General features: G+C 37.8%; 1 protein-coding gene across 2 annotated transcripts in view; it reads left to right on the top strand.

The window, feature by feature from the left end:
* The window catches only part of ABTB2 (ankyrin repeat and BTB domain containing 2), a 156,414-nt gene that overhangs the window by 96,153 nt on the left and 40,975 nt on the right, over positions 1 to 19,286 (top strand). For both annotated transcript variants that reach the window (XM_025166947.2, XM_007428714.3), the window contains exons 2-3: positions 4,264 to 4,410; positions 9,409 to 9,622. In XM_025166947.2, the coding sequence (XP_025022715.1) occupies positions 4,264 to 4,410; positions 9,409 to 9,622 (361 nt within the window). The remainder of the gene's footprint in view (positions 1 to 4,263; positions 4,411 to 9,408; positions 9,623 to 19,286) is intronic.

Below are 19,286 nucleotides of genomic sequence, written 5' to 3' on the forward strand. Positions count from 1 at the left end.
TTACTTCCACCAAAATATGTTTACATTGTTGAGCTCCATCTCAATTAATTTTGAAAGTTCTGATATAAAACCAGAATTTATTTAAAAATACCAAACTACTTGTGACACTAAAATGTGTTTTGCATTCAATGTACAGTTCATTTTTTGAAATATCATTAATTGGGAGGTAGTGACAGCCTTCAGGAATGACCAGTAAGGTTTCTACCATGCCCATTTATCAGCTTCAAGGAAGAGACTTTCATCAAGACAAGAGTATGGAAAGGAAAAATTAAATGCACCCTCTGCATCTGTTCTGAATCTCTAGTTATCAGTTCACACATGCAGAAACATTCTCATTTAAAAAAACTGGAAATTAAATGCAAATATGCATTAATACTTGGCCCTTAAAATGAATAAACTGCTGATTCCAAAGGCCCCAAACAGTATGTTTCTCTCAACTACATTTAAAGTTGTTTGTTTGAAATAACTGTGAGTATAATAATGTTAAAAGGAAGAACGTGATGAAAAGGGGGAGTCCTTTTTTTTTCCTCCTCAACTGATTTTGGCTAGGAAAATGGAAACTGGGAACATGTTGACTGTTTTAAAAAGTATCACATTGTAGGCAACATTTTTTAAAAAATGTTTCAGCTGGCTAAATCATTTCATTTTTAAAGAAATGGCTTATTGGAACTCCATCCTGTATGCAAGTCTTTTAAGCCTGCTGGAGAAAAAGCTTCATGAACAGGTTTCTTATATTAAGGTAGAATAAACATGCTTAATTCTCAACTGCTATTTCAAAGGCTTTGGGAGAAAAAAAAAGATTTTTGCTCTATGTAGTCTTGATCATGGTATTACAGAGATGTACAATATGGTCTATACAGATGTTGCTTTGTTAACTGACAATTTAAATGATGCATTTATGGCCAGAATCAGTGGACCTCTTAGCGGAGATGTGAGAGATAACAGAGCACTACTGGCATTAAGTCTGTTTATGAAATGTGTTATAAAAATAACCACAATCTAATGCAATTTACAGCCTCAGGAACATTTAATTCTGTGCTGTATTTTGGCCAACAAATTCCTTTATAGCATAATTTAGTATAGTTTATGAACACAGTTCAGGTTGGCACTAATATTCTTTTTTTTTTTTTTATAATGCTGTTAAGAGTAGAATGTTGAATAGCTTTCTATTGAAAAAGAACCATAAACCTCAGATAACCAAACAAATCCAGTGGTGAAACTGAAAAAACACTGGCTTAAGAGACCCACTAACTGGTGTTAATATAATTTCTACTTCTTGGAGCAGGGCTCTCACCACACAATTGTAGCCACAATCTAGACTTTTTTGGTGCTCCTGCTTGGTGTTATGAACTTCAGTCTTACTTAACAGATAAAGCAACTCATTTTACTTGCCTGATTTCAAATGATAATAGCATCTCCCCCTTTTTTGCTAACCTTAATTCAATCAAGGGCTGCTGCAGTGGTTGTCACCAATGCTCTTATTTGATTACTAGATGATAGCCAGAAATCTGAGTTGTTATCCCTATAAAGATAACAACATAGCTACAATTGTAACTTGATCATTGGGATATATTTACAGGATGTGCTTTGATAGCCAGATACAGTGGTACCTCTACTTACGAACGCCCCTACTTAAGAAATTTTTGAGATACGACCAGCTCCGGCCCCAAAAATTTACCTCTACTTACGAACTTGCCTCTACTTACGAACCAGATCCGCGGCCATTTTCCTTGCTGCCACGCGGTCGCGGCTTCCAGGGGCGAGATTGCGGTAGCAAGGAGACGTTCGGTGAGGCTTGTGGTGTGTTTTGTGGTGTTTGGAAGGTTTTTGTGGCGTTTGGAAGGTTTTTGAGGTTTAAAAATAAAATGCATATGTTTCAGAACTGTTTAGCCGTATTTACATTGAACCTTATGGGGGAAATTTACCTCGGGGTGCGACCAAATTCGGAGGGCGGATTAGCCATATTTACATTGAACCTTATGGGGAAATTTGCCTCGTGGTACGACCAAATTCGGAGGGCGGAACGGATTAACCGTATTTACATTGAACCTTATGGGAAAATTTACCTCGACTTGAGACCAACTCGAGTTGCAACCAGAGTCACGGAACGGATTAAGTTCGTAACTAGAGGTACCACTGTATAGAACCATTGTAGCTCCTCTGCGTGTTGAAAGAATGGAAGAGAAGAGAGCCCCTTACAAATCATGTGCTGAATCTGCCATCCACCTAACACTTCCATCTTTCTGTGTGAGGGATAAATGATCCAAATAGAAGCTGTGTCATCTAAGCTTTGGGCAGATTATGAAGAGCACATATAGGTACCAAGGAATAATAACCCAGTTAGAAGTTCAGGATTCATTCCTCACTTCTGCCTTATCCTCAGTGTCCTCTAAAGCTTCAATTGTAAAGCATACTGTAAAACACACAATTCCTACTGAACTCAGCTGAGCCAGCAATCAATTAGCTCAGCAGCCCACCAAAGATGGTACTGTTAGACAAATTAGGTTAACACCCACCATATCCATTCTGTAAGATCAGATAGAATCAGCAGGCTGCAGGTCCCTTCCTTTAAACAATGCCTTCTGATGAGACCTTGGAAGTAGGCCTTCTGTGTTGCAGAGTCTGGTCTCTCGAAGAGCAACCCCCTTGAGATTTGCATGATTTCGACCCTGCTGTCCTTTAAACAGGTTCTGAAGACCTGGCTTTTTTCCTCCAGGTTCTGGGCTATGGTGAGATGTGGGCTCCCTTTGTGAGAGATGTTATGGACTTTTAATAGATGTTTGCTCCACCTGGATGACTTATCTTTTTTGACTGACTTAATGTTTTATACCTTTTTTTTAAATTATGTACACCACCTAGAACTCTTGATGTATTGGGCAGCCTTAGAAATGTGAATTATATATTTACGTATATATACAGTAATACATACTGAATTATAATTATGTATACATTCATACATACTTACAGGACCATTTCTCCCCAATTGTTTCTATATATCCTACCCAATCTGGAAAAGGGGGCATGCTCTGGGTACCATCACTAAAGAGCATCAGCTGGCAGGGCCCAGAACCTTTTCTGCTGTGGCACCCGCCCTTTGGAACATCATTTCCCCTGAGATTAGATTGGCCCCGTCCCTGTTGGCCTTTCATAATGCCTTGAAAACCTGGCTTTGTGCTCAAGTCTGGGGCCCTGGGTGTGGATTGGAGCCCGTCTCCTGGTTGTATGGATGATAGATTAGATCATGCCCGGCTGCTATGTGTTTTTATTTTTGTTTTCTATTATGCATTTGTTTTATTGTAAGCCACCTAGAGTCATGTAAAAGTGAGATGGGTGGCTATATAAATCAAGAAATACATACATACATACATACATACATACATACATACATACCAACCACACAATGGCAGAAATCAAATGAAAGGTGCAAACGGTATCCTAGTTCAGATATTTGAAGCAACTCGGAAACATGAAACAAAGCTAATCTACTAAGTCTCCACAAAGAAAATGTTTTGTAGCGTAGGCCCTACCAAACTCAGAATTCCTTTTTTAATTGTAATAGAAGTAAATGGTTAAAAATTTCAGTAACTGTGCAAAGCATTGAAAGAGGAGCTTTGTGAAGCATGCTGGCCTGAGCATGAACTATTGAGGCAGAATCCTCTTTGCTTCACTGGCAATTGCAGGAGACGTTTTGTGGGTGCACGCGCACAAATGCAGAGATAATCCAGGAAAGCTCTTGCAGATGTGCCAGGCGTCCCAATGAATACAACTGCCTTAGCGCTTAAAGGAGGGATGTTTCACATGCTAATGTGCCTCATCAAGTGTCTTTTAAAATGCTCTGCATAGCCCTAATAGACATAAGCCCATGGCTTTATTGTTATTTAGAGGCTCCAAGCTACAAATATTAAGGTTCCAGAAGATCTGTATTTATATATTTGTCATTCCCATCATTCTTAAGTCATGGGGAATCGTAACAAGATAGGAGAGGATGTGATCTATTTATTTGACTGTGTCATGTTTGCTTTCGATAATTATATATCACCTGGAAACTAATTAGTTGGGCCATTGGGATTCACTTCCCATTAATGAACATGGGTATCGCATTGGTTAAGGGTTGCTCAGTTCGGAGACAATGTACCCTTTTGATTCTGACTGTTCTCTGCATATACTATAGAGGTCTTATAGAACTGCATTACCTTTTCAGTACAGATATATTCATTTTGTTCTAGTGTTTCCTAATAGGCCTGTTTTCTCTGGCTTTTTAAGGTGTGCTTTCTCTGCCTGCCTACTTCAGCCCTTACAATGATGGATCAATATGCAGCAATGGAAGAGCTGATGCTTATGCCCAACTAGAACTTCGAACTTTAGAACAATCTCTCCTGGCAACTTGTGTTGGAAGCATCTCTGAATTGAGTAAGTTACGTAAGCAACTGATACATTATTAATTTACACAATATATGGGACCTTTCTCTATTAAAATTAGAGAAAAAATGTTTCGCACTTTCCTTTTGTTTTGCATGAACTGACACTGCAAAATATAAATGTTTCAGGATGTTTTTCAAGAAAATAAGACCCTTTCATTGGATCTTTCAGATTTTAATACGATAGCCAGAGATTAACTTCTGTCCCCATCAGATTATTAAAACTGTTATTTAGGGGTTATCAATAGTACTTTATCATTTTTAATAATAATTTTATTGATGATTATATTCTACAGATAAAACTAACAGAATCTGCATAGTATAAAAATATATAAAAAAGAAAAAATATATAAAAAAATATTAAAAAGTACAGAAAAAGAATGAAAAGAAAAAGAAGAAACCTCCCCCTTCATCCCCAGCAAGTATAATCAACATTAACAATTTATCACTATCTCTTAAAGTAAAACCAAGCATCTCTTCATCCCAAACCTCACACCATTCTCTATAAACCAATTCCTAGAACCTCATTTCTTCATATTAATCAGCAAAAGTCCATTAAGGGTTATCAGAAGTAACAACATAACTATTACAGACTATATCTACTAAACCAAATTTGAATCCTTCCTTTTATATTTTTTTATATTTTATAAAAGATGTATGTTTGGAATTCAAATGTCTCATCCTCATTACATCGACCTGTCCCACCTGGTCAGGCAGAGAAGGTATGTTACAGACTCTGTCAATGAAAGAATGTTGACTGGCAGGGCCTAGGAGGAGAGCCTTCTCTGCCATTGCCCCCGCCCTATGGAATATTCTCCCTCCCAGAGGTGAGGCAGGCACCTATTCTCCCGACCTTCTGGAAAGGGGTGAAGACCTGGCTCTGCCAATTTGCATGGGGCAAGAAGAGGGGCAACCAACCCTAGGGGTGGGTGGCACCTTGAAAATGCTCCTGTAACTTTTATTTACCATCAGTATCTTGGAAGCCGTTATTTGTGTATGAACATGGTTTTTCATTGTATTTTCATTGTATTTTAATTAATATTTATTCTCATTTTACTGTAAACTCCCCAGAGTTGCTCTTGAGTGAGATGGGCGGTGACTAAATTTGAAATATAAATAAATAAAATATCCCTTTCTGATTAAATATATCCCCCTATTTCCTCTCTTCAAATTAACAAAATCTTTAAAGCATTGTCATCCAGTCCCAATCAACAAACCATTAAACATTACCAGAAATAGCAACCCATTTATTTTAATCTTGATCAAATAAACCAATATTATATTCTTTCTTCTTTCTCCCAACAATCTTTAGAACCCTCAAACAAAGTTCTAACATCTGCTTTCTCATACTCTGCCTCTTCTCTCAAAATCTTTGGTGTCTTTATCAAGCTCCTTTTATAATTCCAGTAGAAAGAAGTTATCCATGTCACTGTTCATATTCTCACTGTGTCTTCTCAAAAGATCTTTGACAGCATCAACAAGTCCCTTTTGTAAATCCAATGTAGAGACATTATCCACATCACTCTTCTGGTTTAATATTTGTACAGTATGTCTTTTTTAATTATTAAACCATCATCCAGTTTCATTTGTAAATCCATTGCTTCCATCTCTTTCTTATAGGCTATCATTTTTGAATCCACATTCAAATCAATTTCAGTTTTATTCAATGGGGCCTATTCCTCTTCAGTAACATCTTCTAATTTTCTGTAATAGCAAATAACTTCATAACTTCCTGAGCCCATTCATCATAGATTTCTCTTAAGGTAGCCATTGATGCATTTATTTCCTTCTGGTGCCCTCTAGTGTCCAACCTTCAAAGTCATCTTATCAGTTGTTTCCAAATATAGACAGACATTTTCCCATGGGAAGGACTCTTTCAATTAACTTCAAAGTCTTAAATCAAGTCCATCTGAGCCCTTAATCCATTTAAAACTTTCTAAAACCAACCTTTTGCTATATATTGCTCCCCCCCCTTTTTTTTTTTTTACAAATCTTTAAACTTGGATGCCATTTTTGGCCACACTGTTGTCCCTCTGTTCAAGGGACATAGTTCGCCATGATGCTCACTGGAAGTCTCCCAATAAACATGGTACTTTATACATGAAACATCTTCTTACCCCAAGGGATTTAGAATCTAAAATTCTACATATGGAAAGCAACAGAAGAGATCAAGTTCACCTCCTAGAGTCTGCAACTCCGTGGTTTTCTTGGCAGTTCTGCAGAGGAGTTTTACTATTCCCTTCTTCTGTATTGCTGTTTCAACATCTCAGGGTGGCTAACAGCCTTAAAATTCCAAGGCACCCCCAAGTTCTAATCAGGGCCAATCCTACCTAACTTCTGAAGTTAACCAAGGTGTTGTCAACTGCTGAAGTAAGCAACCCAGTACATGGAAGAAAATGGGGACAAGGCAAATGAGGGGAAGTATGTATTTCAATGTCATACATTTCATTTTCGTCGCTGTAGGTGGCTTTGACCAGGAATGTGTTTCAGAGATTTCATGGGAAAAGCATGCTTTATGAGATGTAAGAAAGGATCTTCTTATCATGATATTATGGAAGAAAATGCCAGGCAGAGAGAAAGGGATTGTCCTAAGGAAAGAGGACGTAAAGGAGGACAAAGCTATCAAGGATTTTGAAGCTAAAGATTAAAATTACAGCATATACACAACCTAGCAATGGGTAGAAATGATTTACATCAACTGTATGATAAAACTGTGTAAATGTGTGAGTGCCTGCCACTTATTTTGGCACCAGTACAACATTGCAATTGCTTTGGTAACCACCAAACTGGTTGAACTGAGCATCTGAAAGTAGCAACTGTTTATGCTGCATTTGCTTTGCCAGCCATAGATTACATCCCACTTAATGTTTGAAGGACCAACTTGTTTTCCATTCCTGCTGAAAATTGCAGAGAGGAACTTGTGGGCCCCAATACTTGGCTAACATGCCACATCCATCCTAAGGGCAGCTTTCCAGCCTAGGAGCCAATCTGACATTCTTGTTAGTGAGTAACTAAATTAATAAGTAAAACGTATAATGTCATTATTCTGTGTTTTTAAAAGGCACAGACAATATCACAGATATTTATATATAATATAAGCTATGAAAAGTCTGTTTATATTTTGATCAATGTAAACTATGTTTTAGAGTGTATACTATTTAAGGGGTGCTTTGTAGACTGTTTTTCCCATGGAAAAGCATTTGTCTTTGCATTTCTCCTCTAGTTTACCACCATCTGAATGGGACTGTCAGGAATCAGTTCATACCTTACAGGTCTCACCATTTATTTCATGACCTGCATTCATTTTATTTAAAAAAAAAAAAAGGCTTAGCAAATCTGTGTATTTTGCAATACAAGAGTGTGCTTGTGGCTCCAGTCCATGATTAGGCACAGCTTTCTTTCCCCACTTTGTGAACCCCGTTTGGCTTGTTCACTGATTGCCTTTAATGAATAGATCTCCTGATATAATCTCTTGTCAGAAAATTTGAATTCCAAATGTACATCTTTTATAAAACATTTTACAAGTTTATAAAGATAAAAACTATTTCTTTTTATAAAAGATATACATCTTTTATGTACAGTATATTGAATGTATGCTAACAGAAGACTCACGATTTTATTTCACATTATAAGATGTAATACTTAGTCAAACAATTTTCTTTAAAAAATCTATAATCTTTGTTTCTTCTGAACAGAGAATGTGTAGCCCAATCCTATTCATTTCATTCAAATGCCATTCTACTGTATTAATTTAAACTCATTCTAAGTAAATCTGTAAGCTTAAGTAAGTGCCACTGAATTCAATGCATTTTACTCCTTAGTAAGGAGTATGTTCCAGTGAAGACTAAACATCCTGCTATTTAGGACTGAGGCCCAAATTTCCTTTTTGCAGTGGTAAGAAATAAACATTCACATTTATATGACTTTTCAGGAATCAGTTTTGAAGTCCTTATTACTACTTTCATTATTGCCATTTCCCAGCATTGTAATAAAAAAATGAAAACTCTTTCCAGTGAACCCTACATTCCAAAAAAATAGAGGATACCCAGAGAAAAATAGGAATCTGGAGCCTGTGTACAATCCAAATGTAGAATTCTATTTATTCAAACCACTGATGGGCAGAAACGTAACTTGATCTTTGATATTGTGAGACTTTAAATAAAATATATATATGTCTGTATATCAGACTGATTGATTTAAAAAAAAATTAAACTGACTGGCGAACTTGCAACCCCCCAAGCAATCAGAGTCTATTGTGGCTTTTTTAGAAACTTAGCAATCCTCTCCTTTTTTAATTCTCAAACTAGAGGCTTGTTGAGTTATCATACTAGCTCTATAAAGCGCATGGTACAGACCAGCTTTCAAGGAAATACCAATTGACCAATATCAGCTACTGTATATTGAATGTGTTATATATTCAGAGGACATAGTATCCTTTCAATTGCTTTAATAAACTGTGAACAGCCCCATCTGTGGTTCAAAGTCATATTGTCCAAGTAAACTAGAAAAATAAAACACCATTTACTATTGACTTCTTTTTGTAGCTTGTTCTAGAAAGAACTAGCCAGAGTGTCTGTTGAGATGCCATGAACAAACCACATACGGAACCATAAGCACTTACAGAAACCAGAATTCAAGAAAGCAACCTCTTACGTCATTCATACTGGGTCATTGAGCTTGTATGTAATATGTATACTGCAAAAAAGTCAACTTGTCATAAGCTGGGAGGCTAACCCAATATTGGCACTGAAAAGCAAGCTTTCCTAATTCTAGTAAGAAGTTCAAAATAATGTAAACAGCTTAGGAATAGGTTTTAAAACATGGTTAGCATTCAAAAGGGTCTCAGAATAAACTGAAGCAGAATATATACAGTATACCTCTCAGATAGCCTTTTAGTGAGCATCGGTGAAAGGCCTTCATCAGATGTGAAACATCAACATGCTTTTTGAAAATATGACTGTTTTTGTTTCTTCCTCTGCTCCTTTTCCAGGTGATTTGGTATCACGAGCAATGCACCACATGCAGTGTTTGACTACCCTTCGCCCTGGCATGAGCCCTGTTCGGCAAACCAGACAACAGCAGCCACCCATCACGTGGTCCCCTGATGCCCTCCATACCCTTTACTACTTTTTACGCTGTCCTCAGATGGAATCCATGGAAAACCCCAACCTGGATCCTCCAAGGATGGCCTTGAATAATGAACGGTAGGTCTTGCTGTTTGTACTCCAAAATGACTTTTCAAGTTAACAGAGACTCATTTTGTAGAACAGAGCATTTTAAGTCTGGTTTGCTCTGTGAATTCCACATAATCAGCCTTCACCAGTCATTTCTGTAGCATAGCCAGGACATTTTCTTAACTTGGCTGGCTTGTTGGAACTGGAACCAGAATGTTACAGAGGAAAGGCCTGGAGAGTTCACAAATTTTATTTTCCAGTGTTCAAAGCTTTTTAAAAACTGTTTGTTTCTCCCCTCCAGACATGTTGATCTACAATTCCCATAGTCCCTAGCAAATTTTCAAGGTGTAGAAATAGTTAATCTTTTTATAAGAAAACTGAGGATCATAAAATATGAGGATGTTTTCTCAGATTCAGTACTTGGTACAATTTTTCTGGTATAGTAACTCCTCACTGCCCATTCTAAATTTCTAATTTTCCCTCTTGCATGCTGTGAGAGTTGTTGATCTAAGCAGATTTCAAATAAAAATATTAGATTTTAAGCTTCCCTGAAAAATCCTTTTCTATTTGGATTTGGGTCAGAAAGAAGAAAAGGCCAAATCTGTTTTTCAAACTGTATCTCTAGTATATTCTGAAGCCAATATACATGCTGCAAAAATATTGGTTGTTTTTGATAAACTTCATATTGAGAATCTTTAAATCAATATTTAAAGTATATACACATGGACATTAATCCAACCGAGCAAGTGCAATATAATTGCAGGTGTCTTAATAAAGCGCTGTTTCAAAGCATTAGTTCCACTAATACTGCTTAGAGCAGGCATACATGGGAGAGCACTGAATATGCCCACTGTTCTACTTCCAAACAATGGATCAATAGTATTCCCTTTTTCTTTTTCTGCTCTTCCTGGCTCCCTGATCAAGCTAGAAAATTGCATGTGCAGATCCATTTCTCATCCATGCGCACACTTATGGAATTCTTCCTCCATGCAATATAATGTTTAAGCCCAGGTGAACACATAAGCAAATGCAACCTGGAAGATAACAGATTCAGAACTAGGTGGCTGCCTCTGAATAAAAATCCAACCAGCCTTTGAAAATGATCAAAAAATATTCTGCGCGCTTTTTCACAATAACTTCAGTGCTTGCCATTTAAGGTGTCCAGGGGGATATATACTGCAGAGGATACTGTATACACAGAATTCTGTTCATTTATTTCCAGCAAGAGGAAAAAGTAAATTGAGGTTATTTCTGAGTATGCCAGACCCGCAGCGTGCTGCATAAAGGCACTGATTCACATACTCGTTCTTGGCAAGACTATAAGAGCCAGCCTTTTTTTAGTGCTAAATCAGCTGCAAATTCTGCATCACTCCATTGTGCCTCACTGGACTTCTGAAGTGTGCTTTTGAAGGCGTTGCAAACCTAAGGAAAAATCTCAGCTTTAAAGCAAAGGAAATGACATTGAAGATCAGCTGTGCTATGGCTTTTCAGATGCCTGCAAAACCTATTAATGCTGAATACAGTCATTCTAAATAGCAAGAAAGGTGATGCACGTTTTTGCCAAAAGCCACCCCTATCGTTATTTTAACTGGTGGACATTAGAGCAAGCTCCCCCAGTCTGGCACCCTGCAAGGGTATTGGATTTCAAATCCCGAAGCCTTCAGAAGCCCAAGACTGCTTTTGATTAATTTTGTGAGAACTTGCTAGCTCATTGATCTTTCAGTTGGTTATTCATCAAATTCTCTTCAACCTTTTCTTTAGTGTTTCAGACAGTGGTGCTACTAAATTTGAAGAGAGTAGGCAAAATGTCCTTTGGAGGTCCTTAGTCCTCTTCTTCTGGTCTTTCTTTTATTTTAGTCTCTCCCTTTTCATCCTACTCCAGATACTTCTTGCCTGCCTGAGAAGCCATTTCTGTGACTCTGTTACCTCCTGACCTTTCCTTTTCCTAACCGCACACACCCACACACCCTTTAGGGTCCCAACGTGCACTGGCAATTTGAGAAAATTTATGTGACTAATAAAAGGGGACGCGGTGGCGCGGCGGCTTAATGACGCTGAAAGTTGCCAGCCAGAAATGGTCGACGCTTCAGCAGTTCGAGTCCAGCCTTCGCGTTAGCAGGGTGAGCTCCTGTTTCCTCCCCAGTTCCTGTCAACCCAACAGTTCGAAAACTCACGTGAGTAGATAAATGGGTACTCTCACTCTGGTGGGAGGAAAAATGCTGGTGGCGCCTTGCAAAAAGGAGTCGGGAGCAGTTGCCGGTAAGCGCGAAAAACCGCGCGCGCCCGAAAAGGGTGCGAAGCAACGGAAACCCCGCCTCCTGCGCTCGCCAGCTGGGCTCTGCCCTAGGAAGGAGGCTCTGGCAAACCACTTCTGAAACAATTGCCTTGAAAACTGCAAGGACTCATCCAAGCAGTCACTGCAGAGTCGGTAACGACTGAGCGCAGATGAAAAAAAAAAAAAATGTGACTAATATATGAAGACTGATCCTTATCCTGCTGCTTAACTCTTATCACACTGATACACAGGACTTTCCTTACCTGTCCTTTATATTGGAAATGAACATTCTGCATTAAAATCTTCATAAGTTTCACTAAAAGCCAGCATGATATTGTAGGAAAAAATAAGACCAAATAACAGTTGGGAGATTAAGGTTCAAATCCCCACTCAGTCATAAATTTCACACATCACACTAAGACCTGGTTTGTTTTAACCATGGTTTGCAGATTAAGCCATAACACCTGAGTTCAAATGTAATGCTAAACCTCAAGCTATGGTTTATCTATAAAAGGACTGGGTTGGCTTTGTCCAATAAGCGAAACAAAGAATCTACTTTTTGTTTAAGACACTATGCAAATCCAGACACAGAATGACTTTCCACCAAATACTCTCTCTGAGCCTGCTTTATTTCACAGGGCTACTGGGAGGATAACATTGGAATGATGAAAGAACCATATAAAGTATCTTCAGCTCTTTGGAAAAAGGTCGTAACTTTTTTAACGTAATAACCATGCTGGACATTGATAATGATGTCCTGCACTGAGGCTTTTACATTCATTTATTTGTTGCATTTATAGCTCACCTTTCCTCTAGAAGGTCTTAATAGTATTGTGCCACCACTTTTATATTCAAAACTATACTGTGAGATAAGTAAGGATTAGATTCAGAAAGAGACCATCGTCATCCAAGAAGCTCCCAAAAGCGAGGGTGAATCTGAATTTTGAACTTCCAACCTTGAATTCAAACTCTGCCCGTGGTAGCATATCTACTCATTCCTCCTTACTTGCACCTGCTACTGATTTTCTCATGAACCACAATGGCTTGAAAAACATACATCTGAAAGCTTGTAGAGTAGTTTTGCTTTTAATTGCCAGGATGGACCTTTTATTTATTTGATTCTTTTGTTAAGCAACTTGAATAAGACATGTAGGTTTTCATTCATTCCTCCCAACTGTTCTTTGAACTCATTTAGCATGAGTGCTAATAGTAGCCACTGACCTTCACGGCTGGATTGGTAGCTGAACCTTTGCATTCCCAGTTCAACTGCAAACCCATAGCACCACATTGTCTCCCATTTCACTGGCATGTATATGGAAAGGTTTCTGAATGTGTGCATGTGTTCCTTTAAATGCAGATACTGATGGAAGCCTGTCTGCCAGTGTGGCTTCTGCTCACCTGGAGTGGTGTTTTGCAACCCTCTGGAATGCCACACCCATATGCTAAAATGTGAACCAGCCTTGTACACATTGAGCAAATACCTTCTGCCTAAGGGAAATAGTACTTTTACGATCCCATCATCAAAGAACACATCTTGGCAGCATCCATATGTATGTGTGGCTCAGTGTCTCTTTGGTTTCACAGAGATCCATTACATGCTGATATACTTTCATGTACAAAAAGCAAATGGGTGTGGTTACATTTTACCATTATTCCGTTCTACACTAAGAGAACCTGAATTCATTTTAGGAAATACCAGAAAAAGAAATCCCATCGTCTTTGGAATCAACATTGGCAGAGGTTTATGAACTGTCCGGTTTGCCAGTATTTAACATACAATAGGCTGGAGTATAATGCTTTATTTAGAACAGCAGTGAAGAAATAAGATAAACAATTGTAAGCATAGAGGTGGTCCAACTTGATACCCATTAGTTTGGGTGGATTGATGGATGACTATGAGCATTCTGTGTTAGGGCTAAGAGGAGGGTGCCATTCATCTAGAAATATTCAGAAAACATTCAGAAAATGCCAACTTGCTGGAAACACAGTGTAGGATGGAAAACTAGTGAGCACTGCAAAAAATTAAAGAGGGGGCAGCTAACTTGAACAAAAGGAATCTTGTTCTAGTTTTCATGCACAATATGTGTCAGGTTTTATGGCAATCAGAGTATGGGTGAGAAAGCTGCAAAGCACTTTGGTTAGCTACTAGACATTGCACTAAACGCATCATGCAAATTAGTTGGTCACAACATTTACATTTGAAACGAGAGGTTGTCATTTTTATTTACCTACCTATTGCCTTTTTTATAACACAATGTGACGATTTCCTGTTTCAAAGAGAAGACTTCCTCTTATTCTTATAACTTTGGTACAGCACAGCCTGAAAAAAGTCTGAGGCTGGGGGACTCAGTGTGTTGTTGGTCATTCCAATAGGTCATGGATCTTCCAGGCTCCTTATTCCACCTGAACATTTATATTTTAAAACATTTTAGTTTGAAAAAAGCATGGATATTGGCATGCTACAAAGCAAAGCATTAGTCCCTAACATCTTTGTTATGGACAAAAATTCTGTGAGCTGAAAAGTTCAATTGATGAACAGCTGCAACCCTGTTTAGAAATTTGTTGATCTGTCCAGAAAAAAAGCTAAAGAAAAGCAGGAACTTTAGGAGGGTCATAACCAGTTACAAATCGAAACTTTGTGATGGATAGTATTTCACATGGCAGCTTGTGACTGGGCAAAGCTCTCCAGCAGCCATTTTGCAAAAGATTCACAACATGTCCTCAAAAGGCCCATCAAGTTGAAGATGACTGGCTGAAGGCCTGCTAACTACTGAAGAAGCATTTAAAGATGCAGTTAGGTATCAATAATTTATTTTTGAAAGGCCAGGACTTAACAGGGCCCAAGGGAGAGTAACAATAGTTTATATTCCAGGATATTAAGCGGCTTTCAGATAAAAGCTTTAAGATTGTTATTGTAAAAGCATCTTGCTTTACTTTTCCTAAATGGCATCCTATTGGTAAACTGTTGTTCTATTTTAGATATATTAAGTTGCATTCCAAGGAACTGCTGAGGTCCTCTTATATATCCTTCCAGACAAATGAACAAAACTGGGGAAAACAAGAAATCCTTTGGCTTTATATAATCTCATTGGCTTGATTAGCAATTTTTTTCCTTATAAAGAAGTAGAATCTGTCAACAGTTTTAACATGATATGATTCTTATGTGACATAGTGATGCTTATTTTTATTTTCAGAAGAAATCTGGCGGCACCTTTTGTGACTAACAATTTTTATTAAAAGGCATAAGCTTTTGTGAATTACAGCTCACTTCATTAGATAAATGAAGTAAATAAACTGATCTCGAATTTAAATTCTAGGCTATAGAACTGATCTAGGATTTAAATTCCAGGCTATAGAAGTGAAATGAAGTGAAGTGAAGAATGAATGAATGAATGAATGAATGAATGAATGAATGAATGAATGAATGAATGAATGAATTTGAAATAAGGTAGAGGGAAAACAGACGGGGAAGAAAGAGTGGCTATGCAGTTGCAGGTTACTTCTGAGACAATTTAGAGGTACCTTATTAATTAACAATTGTAATGTGCTAAAAACCCAATGTGTTTGTTGAAATCTTCTGAAGTGGCCTGAAACCTTTTGATGTATGCAGTTCAGCAATCTTCTATTCAGTTGTGCTGGTGAAGTTTCTTTGTTTCAGAACAGCTACTCTGAGATCTATAATGGAGTGTCCTGGCAGGTTAAAGTGCTTACTTTGTCCTTGTTCTGAGTCTGAATATCAAACTTGCTATCCATTTATTATTTTGTGTAAACTCTTCCTACGTAGAATCCAGAGGGGCATTGCTGGTAGACGATGGCATATATTGCATTAGGAGAAGAGCATGTGAAAGCACCTCTAATCTTATGGGTGAAGTTGTTGGGGCTTGTAATGGTGCTGTTGGTGTAAATGTGGGGTCAAAGTAGATATCTGGTTTTGTTGCAGGGCCCAGTTCCCACATTAGCATAATTGTTCTCTTGTGAGAATGTTTCAGGTTGGGTGGTTGTCTGTATGCACGTATGGGCCTGCCACCCAATGCCTGAGAAAGTGCAGTATCATTGTACAGTATGGGTTCTAGTTTATTAATAATATGTTTTAATGTCTTGAGCTGTAGATGAGACCCAGTGATGTTCCATTCTGTTTGTGGCCACAATAGCCAAAACATTTTTTAATTGAAGAGATTGAACACTGAAGCTTTTATTCAAAGCTTCAAGAAGGAGCAAACCCGCGACCTCTATAAGTTGAATTTCAACCCCCTACAGCTTGCCAAGCATGGTCAGCAGTCAAGATAATGAGAAATATAGCCCAACATCTACAGATTCTTCATCTCTGTGCTAAACCTTATGACCAGCTGTATTCAGGAAAGAAGCTGGGATTCCATAAAATTAGAGTATCTACCTATCATTATAGATATCTCTGTTGTAACTGTCTGTATATTATTCCATAATTGCTGGCATTTAGAACCCAGTAAGTTTTGTTCTAAGCATTTAGTTGCTAGAGTGCAAGACTCAGATCAATTGGCATTACATCTGTTGAATGGTTAGTTTTGGAGAAGGTATAAAATATGCACTGGGTTTGTACATTGTGCTAAATATAAAATATAATGTGTTTCCTTCATGCTTACGTTGTTTGAATCTACTGATTGGGGCTGATAACCATGGTTTATCACTGAATGTCTATACAAACCCAGCCAAGAATGGTTATCTCAGTAGATCATGATTAAATAAATCATGGATTAGTACATTATGTGAATCTATCCAAGATATATATTAATTAAAAAAAACTATTAAAAGTAATGTTTTTGTACATATACTTTCTTTATACCTTTTATTATTTTGCTATTTGCCCATGTAAGTTTTTTTTTTTTTTTGAGATAGCTCTAACTGTATATTTTTATTGTGACTCAAATAATTAAAAATGTGTTCTTTCTTGGCTAGCAGCCTTCCAAACACAGGCATCAGTAGTCAGAAGTGAAAAGGGTTGATTGGGTCGCTACTGGATTACCACATAGGATTTGGACACTTGCTGTTCATATTTTGCAGGCCTAATGCATTCATAAAAAAGTAGACATTTGCCCACGTAGCGAGCTATAGCCAAAAGTGGTATTGGAGTTATTTTTCTGAAGCTATTTGCCTTGTTCATCTAATCAAGAACATAGTGGAAAAATGTATTTTTTTCCCAAAATGTTCTTTTGTATGTAGAATTTTCTCTGGCCATAGTATGCCATGCTGCCACATCTACCAAAATTGCAGCAGAATTGTAAGTAGATATGCATACATGTACACACTCTAAACTTCTTCATAGACAATGAAGAAGGCTGTAGGCACAGACTGCTTTTACTTGAGAATACAAGTATAGGCTTGCTGAATCAGGCCAAGAGCCCTGTAGGGCAGCTCTATGAATAACACAGTGGTCAATCAGGGCAACTTATGAAGCTTATTGATACAGTTTAGAGGTCAGTATCCATCTTTTATTGTTATTCTCTAGCACAAGGGTCTCAAACACACATCCTGCAGGCCACATGCAACCTGCTGGGGTTTGTTTGTTTTTTGTGTGACCCCTGATGACTCACCTGTGAGGTACCTCAGCTTCTTCATCCATCCCCACTGTGTGCATTTGGCCATGCCTGGCAGGCAATAGTTCCATATGGGGACTATACATCCCAGTTTACCATTTGTCCCAGATTTCCATGCCCTTTTTCCTGCTGCCTCCTTACCCCTGGAGCCAATTCCTCTCCCCTTGTGCTGGCTTGTGTAGTACCAGCTTCACTTCTCACCCACAGTGCTGGCTTGTATGAACCACTGCAGGGGACAAGCCAGTGCTACAAAGCTGGCATGGTGGGGGAGAAGCAAAGCCTGCACTGCACAAGCAGGGGAGAAGCCAACACTGGTGCTGTAGGGAAGAAGTGAAGCCACACAAGCCATGTTGTAGGGAAGAAGATGACAATGGCCTTGAAAGGAAGGTAATAGTGGGGAAAGGGTGCCCAGCTCTGCCTTCACTTCTCCCCACAAGCTTACTCATCTTCTACTTATGTTTTCCTTGAGCCATTTAGTTCATCCATAGACCAATGCCATGAAGGGCCAAAGCCAGAAATGCCAGAGGTGCTGCTGGGATAGAAAGCAAGGGCAGTGGGAAACACATGAAAAAGAAATACCTATTTCAAAAAATTATATAATTTTATGTGATGTTTTACTTAAATATCTTAGTGCCTCCTATTACTCTCAGAAGTGTCCTAGTTTGGATTATTTCACTTTCAGTTCATTTTTAATATTGCTGCACTTTTGCATATGGCCCACCAATTAGCACATTTTATGTAATGTGGGCCCCTTATTCATTTGAACTTGAGACCCCTGCTCTAGCAGCTGGTATTTAAGGTATGTAGACTATGATACAGAATGTGGTGCTCATCTATCAGAAGCAGTAACTATTAATTTGGGTAAACTAGATAACCTGATCTGTCGTGAACTTATCAAATTCCTTTTTAATCACCGTCACATTTGGTGGTGATCACAAATTTGTTGGATTTTTTGGTTTAACAAATTATGTGAACACAGCAATTGTGATGTATAAACAATGTTTTATGGCTTACTGAGATGTTTGAATCCATCCATTGTAATCTATTCAACAAACCATGACTAAAATCTATATCTTAGCATGATCCATGAATTCAGTACTGAACAGTATAAAAAGAATGAGCTGAAGTTTTAATACCAAGTAAGAAAACGGTAGAAACAAATAACACAATGACATACATAATTTGAGATAAGAATCAGGCAGAGATTAATTTTAAAGTTAATGAGCAGAAGCACATGGCTTCCTTTAGAGGCTGTCTGGGACTGTTTCTGTTCAATTCTTTCAGAGAAATATCCTCTCTTATGGCATGAAAATATACCAACATTTTAGTTAAACCTTGTTCCTATGACAATAGACATGATTATCTATTGTGAATCATGAGGTCAGGCTGGTTGGTTGGTTGTTTTTTTGTGTTGGGCACATTACAGTTATTCCTTCAAAACTTCTTACAAAAAATGAAAATAACTTGTATCTGTCATTCCTTTCCCTACACACTTTTGCACAAAATCTTGATACAATAATAGATGGAAAGTGCTATTAATGACACAAGCAATAATATTGATGAGGTTAGGTGTTATTCAACATGCATATTAAAAATATCTGAGTGACAATTGCTTCAACTAAATGTGGATAGAAGTAACACTTATTAGTACACTTCTGTGTAACTATAGTTATGATTAAAGCATCAAATAAATTAAAAGCAGTTAGTTATGTCTTTTTCATGTGTTTCAACTGTAATATCCTCTAAATATAGCAACTTCCTTTGTCCATTAAATGCCATTACACAAAATAATAGCTATAAAATTGATGTATAATTAGTTGATTTATCAACATCATTTCTTCATCATTAT

Source organism: Python bivittatus, unplaced genomic scaffold, assembly GCF_059951505.1.
Source record: "Python bivittatus isolate LINGU-HERP-01145 unplaced genomic scaffold, Pbiv_v1 ctg000480_np1212, whole genome shotgun sequence".
NCBI lineage: Eukaryota > Metazoa > Chordata > Lepidosauria > Squamata > Pythonidae > Python > Python bivittatus.